Source organism: Carcharodon carcharias, chromosome 12 (genome assembly GCF_017639515.1).
Source record: "Carcharodon carcharias isolate sCarCar2 chromosome 12, sCarCar2.pri, whole genome shotgun sequence".
Lineage (NCBI taxonomy): Eukaryota > Metazoa > Chordata > Chondrichthyes > Lamniformes > Lamnidae > Carcharodon > Carcharodon carcharias.
In genome coordinates this window covers 144,612,979-144,619,932 of record NC_054478.1, presented here as the reverse complement: position 1 = coordinate 144,619,932, position 6,954 = coordinate 144,612,979, and the positions used below count along the sequence as shown (strand labels likewise).

The window sequence follows — 6,954 nt, the reverse complement described above, 5'->3', positions numbered from 1 at the left end:
GTGGCAGCCATTTGGCCCATTAAATCTTCAGCAATCTACTTCATCCCACTCCCCTGCTCTTGCCCTCCAATTTTTCATCCAATTCCCTTTTGAAAGCTACTGTTGAATATTTATCCACCACATTGTCAGGATCTGGATCTCTCCAAAGCCTTGAAGTGTAGCATCCAGAATTGGACAATACTCCAGCTGGGGCTGAATTATATTTTCTTTATGTAAAGCCTGTATTTGTGGAGTTTTGTACACAATGCCATTGCTGTCTCTCCATGCATCCTCTCTTCCTACCTACCAAAATCTTACCCTTCTCTCCGCTGAAACTGATTTTCATTTGCTTACAGTCAATTACCCTCAGTTTACTTCCAATTTCAAAAATTGTGCACGGTATCACCCCTACCATCATTGTATACCCAAAGCCAGGGATCCGATGACTGTATTCCTTCCTCTCAGTTGAAAAATAGCCATGCACCAAACGGTTCATTACTTAATTTTGTATCCACATGGCTAATGCTTATTCCCATTTTTGCTACAAGCCTAATGTAGCTTGATCAAATGATATAGACACACGCATATACACCTACTGCACTGCTTCACCCATCCTCCTAACTCCAAAATCCTCAACCAAGTTCAAACAATTTTCCCTTAAATCCATGCTAGCTCATTTCAGTGTATGCTTGTCAAAGTGGCTGTTAATTTTCTCCAGAATTAAAAGCACCCCCCAGCCAATGTTAAACTGACTGATCTGTAACTGGCAGATGATTTATCCTTAAATTTTAGGTGTTCAGCCTACTCAATATAAATGGAATCTTTTTGGGGAGCCAAATTTTAAAAATTGAAATCAAGGTAGCCAAGAGAACACATGCTGCTATTTGATAAATGGAGAGTGCATTCCACATCAAACAAAATCTACACTTAATTCACTAACACTCAAGACTTGATGTACAAAAACAGACATTGATTCAGGAAAAATGGCAATAGGTACCGCACAGGCCTGATTTCATTTCCTCCACATAGTTTCAAGGTGCTATTCAATTTGTTTCTACCCTTTTTGATATTAGAAGTAAAAAATGTTTAATCAGAGCAATTATGGAAACTCAATTGGCAGTTTTGCACATGCAGCTTCAAATCTATAAACTTATATACACAACAGCATTTAGGTAAAACAGCCTTAAAAAAAATTACATTTGTGATACTGCTTCAGAGTGGCAAAACAAAAAACTGCTCAGTTAATTTCCATTATGAAGTACACCCCAGAAACCTTCTGTACCACATTTACAAACTGAAATGCACTTAACTGCAAAAAGCCAGTGTTCTAGGCAGATTGGTTGATAAAAAGTAGTTTAATTTTTGGTACATATATAACCAAAGTTAACAATTCTTTTACTGTAATGGGAAGGATTCTCCACCATTTAACACTTATTAACCATGTGAAGGGTTTTCCAACCATGATTTGAGAAAACATCTTGTATCCCTCCGACTGGCTTCATTTAATTTGTACGTAATGACCACCGAAAGAAATGCACTTCAGGTGGGTTCTGTGCATTACAAAAATGGGTTAAAAAGTAAGTGTATTCACATGAGTATCTCATGAAAGCAAAAGATTCAAAACCATTTATCTAATAACCTGCAGTCATTGCGCACATTTGTAGATTGATGGACTGTGCTTCTTGGGTTAACAGATTTGTCAAGAGTACACTGAACAACAAAGGAACCAACTTGAATTAAAACCACTCTGTATACTGGCAAAGGGATTGTATGACTACACAAAATAAGATGCACTTGAAATTCTCCATTCACAATGCAAGAAACCATTAAGTCACAACACTACTGCTTTAGTTGGGACTGAACGAGCACTCAATTTAGATTTGGACAGAATACAATGTGTAGCCAAAGAAAGGGATGTTATAATAAAATGGTCTTATTTTCTGGACTTCATCCTCCTGTAAATTCTTGGTAACTTTCAAACAGATTGAACAAGTTGTACTTCATGTATAGAATAATCCAGTGGTGGCATAACATCCTTAATTTAAATCTCAACTATCAGGCCCACAAGATGCTGCCACTTGGTTCTAAGTACTGAGTTCTCCAAGGCTTATCTGAAGGTTAGAGTACAACTTGTGTCCTCTGATACAACCAAGACTGATCAAGAAAACATTGATTCACCATTAAATCTGAAAATGAGAACCTCCCCCAGAAAAATATAAAGCTTCATCAATATGAACAAGCAAAAAAAAAAAACCGGTCAAAAGTAACTGCAACTGACTTTCATAGCCGGTAATTTGAAGTCAGAAGATGTCTGCAATAACTTTATTATATAGAAAACTGAATTAAAACAAACCAGTGCGATCACTGTAAAGCCCTTAATTTACATCTAGATATTACAGTAGAAAATACAGGAGGTAGAATGCCAAATCAAGACAATTTCTGAACTCTGAAATTCAATTCTACAACCCCTGTGGTTTATTAAAAATACAGAACATGATTTCAATTGACATTCTTCCAATTTCAGTCCTCTTCACTTTCAGACTCAGATTCTGTGGAGAGAAAAATAAAGTTATCAAGTAGGGCAGGCATTTAGTTTTAAGCACAGCAAAAGCAACACAGCATTTAAACATAAAATATACTTTTGTAAATCAACTCATTCATATTCTTGGAAGATTTGAAGTAAACATTGATGACTTAAGAGAATTTAGCACTAGATTAGACAAATGTAAAAAGGTGCTTACTCAGCAGGTAACTTAATTAAACAAAGCCAAAACTGCTGAGAATACTTCCCCACATCTGGTAAAACCATGACTATAATCGGAGTGCAGGTGTCCAAGGACCGTCTCAATTACTTCACGTTTCAACTGCAGAGTACTGAGTGATCAAAGAATGAGAATGTCCACGGCTGAATGTTCTACAACCCATCTCTCTCAGCCTAGCATCCAAATGCTCTAAAATCTCAATTTCTAAACTACAACTCCGACAATCACTACCAAGCAGGTTATCCTATATTCATCAACATTAAAGTAAAGAAAAATGTTAAGTTTACTGTTCAAAATAGGTCATTTGGTGCAACCAGGCATATTTTGAAGTTCCTTCCAAACCTTAACTGTAGAAGTTAACCATCACTGAACGGCTGCAGAGCATCCTGAGGGGGGAAGGTGATAAGGCAGAGGTCATGGTACATGTTGGTGCCAATGACATAGGTAGAAAGAGGGATGAAGTCTAGCATCAAGAATTCAGGGAGTTGGGCAGTAGACTAAAAAGCAAGACCTCTCGGGTTGTAATCTCTGGATTACTCCCAGTGCCACAAACTAGCGAACTCAGAAAAAGGAGAATAGTACAGATGAATACGTGACTTAAGAGTTGGTGCAGGAGGGAGGGTTTTAGATTCCTGGATCACTGGGACCGTTTCTGGGGAAGGTGGGACCGATACAAACAGGACAGTCTACATCTGAACCAGTGCGGGACTAACATCCTTGCGGGCAGGTTTGCTAGTGCTGTTGGGAGGAGTTTAAACTAATTAGGCAGGGGGAGGGGACACAGAACGTTAGCAGAATAGGGACACATAATACAGTAAAACAATCAAGTCAGAGGGAGTACAGCTGCATTAAGTGTCAAGGGATTAAGGCAAGACTGGATGGCCTCTACTTTAATGCCAGGAGTATTACAGGCAAAACGGATGAGTTAAGGGTGAGGATTGACACATGGAATTGTGATATAGCAGCCATCACTGAGACATGGTTGAGGGAGGGGCAGGATTGGCAGCTCAGCATTCCAGGATATAGAATCTTCAGGCAAGACAGGGGAGTGGGTAAAAAAGGAGGAGCTGTTGCATTATTAGTTAAGGAGTCAGTTACTGCAGGAAGGTAAGATGATATCTTGGAGGGGGCATCGAATGAAGCTTTGTGGGTGGAGCTTAGGAATAAAAAAGGGGCAGCCACATTGTTAGGTGTATATTATAGACCCTCACAGCCAGCAAGAAATTGAGGAGCAAATGTGCACAATTTGCAGGTGTGTAAAAACAATAATGGGGTAATTATATTAGGTGATTTCAACTTTCCCAACATTAATTGGGATAGACATAGTGTTAAGGGCTTGGATTTCTTGAAATGTGTACAAGAGAACTTTTTAGGTCAATCTGTAGAGGGTCCAACAAGGGACGGCGCATTGCTGGACCTAATTCTGGGGAATGAAGCCGGACAGGTGGCTGAGGTGGTGGTGGGGGAGCATTTTAGTGAAGGGACCACAACATGGTACAATTTAAGCTTGTATGGACAAAGAAATAGACAAGCTGCATAAAACTGTTTTGGATTGAGGGAGAGCAGATTTTAGTAAAATAAGGCAGGATCTGGCCAAGGTAGACTGGGAACAGCTACTTGTGGGGAAATCTACAGGGAAGCAGTGGGGGGGGGGTGTTCAAAATGGAAATGGGGAGGGTACAACCTAAATATGTTCCCTCTAAGGTGGTAGGCAGGAGTAACAAGCACAGAGAACCATGGATGACCAGGGATATTCAGGATAAGATGAGAAAGAAAAAGAGGCTTTTAGCAGGTACAAGGGAAGCAAATCAGCAGAGGCACTGGTGGAGCACAGAAAGTGCAGGGTGGAGCTTAAGAAAGCAATTAGGAGAGCAAAGAGGGGATATGAGAAAGCTGGCTAGTAAAAATAGGGAATATCCCAAGATATTCTATAAGTATATCAATGGGAAGAGGATAACCAGGGAAACAGTAGGGCCCATAAGGGACCAAGAGGGCAATATATGGGTGGAGCCAGAGGACATCGCTAGAGTGTTGAACGATTACTAATCATCCATCTTCACCCAAGAGAATGAGGATGAAGGTATCAAATTCGGGGAGAGAGACTGCGAGGTTCTTGAGCAGATTGATATAGGGAGTGACAAGGTATTGGAGGTGTTGGCAGGCTTAAAAGTGGACAAATCTCCAGGTCTGGGCGATGTGTCCCCCTGACTGCTGAGGGAGGCAAGGGAGGAGATCGCAGGGGCCAAGACCCAAATTTTTGATTCCTCTCTGGCCACGGGGGAGGTGCCAGAGGACTGGAGAACAGCTAATGTGGTTCCGCTATTTAAGAAGGGTTGTAGAGATAAGCTAGGGAGCTACAGGCCAGTGAGTCTCACATCAGTGGTAGGGAAACTATTGGAGAAAATTCTGAAGGAGAGAATCTATCTCCACTTGGAGCGGCAAGGTTTGATCAGGGATAGTCAGCATGGCTTTGTCAGAGGGAGGTCATGCCTAACAAATCTGATTGAATTTTTGGAGGAGGTGACCAGGTGTGTAGATAAGGGGAGTACAGCTGACATAGTTTATGTGGATTTCAGCAAAGCCTTTGACAAGGTCCCACATGGGAGGCTTATAAAGAAGGCAAATGCACATGGGATACTGGGTAATTTGATAAGGTGGATTCAAAATTGGCTTAATTGTAGGGGACAGAGGGTGATGACAGAAGGACGCTTTAGTGACTGGAAGCCGGTGTCCAGTGGCGTACCACAGGGATCTGTGCTGGGTCCCCTATTATTCGTCATTTATATAAACAACATAGATGTCTACATGGGGGGTAGGATTAGTAAGTTTGTGGATGGCACAAGGATTGGCCGGGTGGTTAACAGTGAGGTTGAGTGTCTTGGGCTACAGGAAGATATAGATGGGGTGATCAAATGGACAGATGGAATTTAACCCTGAAAAGTGAGAGGCGATACACTTTGGAAGGAGTAATTTGAGAAGGAAGTATTCGATGAACGGCATGACACTAGGAGGTTCTGAGGAACAAAGGGACCTTGGCGTGTGTGTGTTCATAGATCTCTGAAGGTGGAGAGGCATGTTAGTGGGGTGGTGAAAAAGGCATATGGGACTCTTGCCTTTATCAATCGAGGGATAGATTACAAAAGTAGGTAGATCATGTTGGAGTTGTATAGAACCTTGGTGAAGCCACAGCTGGAGTAGTGCGCGCAGTTCTGGTCGCCACACTATAGGAAGGATGTGATTGCACTGGAGGGGGTGCAGAGGAGATACACCAGGATGTTGTCTGGGATGAAAGATTTAAGTTATGAAGAGAGGTTGGATAGACTTGGGTTTTTTTTGGAGCAGAGAAGGTTGAGGGCAACCTGATCGAGGTGTACAAAATTATGAGGGGCATGGACAGGGTGGATAGGGAGCAGCTGTTCCCCTTAGTTGAAGGGTCAGTCACAAGGGGACATAAGTTCAAGGTGAGAGGCAGGAGGTTTGCCGGGGGTGGGGGGGGGTGGGGGGAGAGATATGAGGGGAAAACCTTTTTTTACCCAGAGGGTGGTGACGGTCTGGAATGCGCTGCCTGAGAGGGTGGTGGAGCTGGGTTGCCTCACATCCTTTAAAAAGTATCTGGATGAGCACTTGGCACGTCATAACATTCAAGGCTATGGGCCAAGTGCTGGTAAATGGGATTAGATAGGCCAGGTGTTTCTCACGTGTCGGTGCAGACTCAATGGGCCGAAGGGCCTCTTCTGCACTGTGTGATTCTGTGATCTCTATAACAGAAGATCTTGTATTCTAGTTCCTGTGTACTTGCTATGGTGCATAGTACCAATCTGACTGATGCAACTTAAAGCCTTAGCATAGCCTCGAAACATGCACGCTAGTATTCCAGCAATGTAGCTTATTCGTTGCAGACATTGGTTATTACAAGTAGTTCCTTTTCAACTTTTCCTGTGTTAATTCTGTCCGATCTATTGCATAGATATAAAAATGAAAGCCATGGTGCAATATCTGGATTTGTCAGTGTTAAATTTTGTTAATCTTTTGAATGCAGTCTATTGACATCTCAAAGTTGAGAAGCTCTGAAGTGATTTCGAACTGGTCTTCAAAAAAAACAAGCATCCAGATGAACACAAGAATTATTTTTTTGAATGAAGGTGATTGCTACGCAGTCATTCTGCACTAGCAACATATCAAAAATAAATGACTAATTAATCAGCTTTGGCTA

The 6,954-nt window shown here is 41.7% G+C and overlaps 1 protein-coding gene across 2 annotated transcripts in view; it reads right to left on the bottom strand.

The window, feature by feature from the left end:
• Positions 1–1,315: 1,315 nt before the first annotated feature.
• LOC121284969 (basic leucine zipper and W2 domain-containing protein 1) overlaps positions 1,316–6,954 on the bottom strand; it is a 39,918-nt gene continuing 34,279 nt past the window's right edge. For both annotated transcript variants that reach the window (XM_041200972.1, XM_041200973.1), the window contains one exon: positions 1,316–2,528. In XM_041200972.1, the coding sequence (XP_041056906.1) occupies positions 2,500–2,528 (29 nt within the window). In that variant the 3' untranslated portion in view covers positions 1,316–2,499. The remainder of the gene's footprint in view (positions 2,529–6,954) is intronic.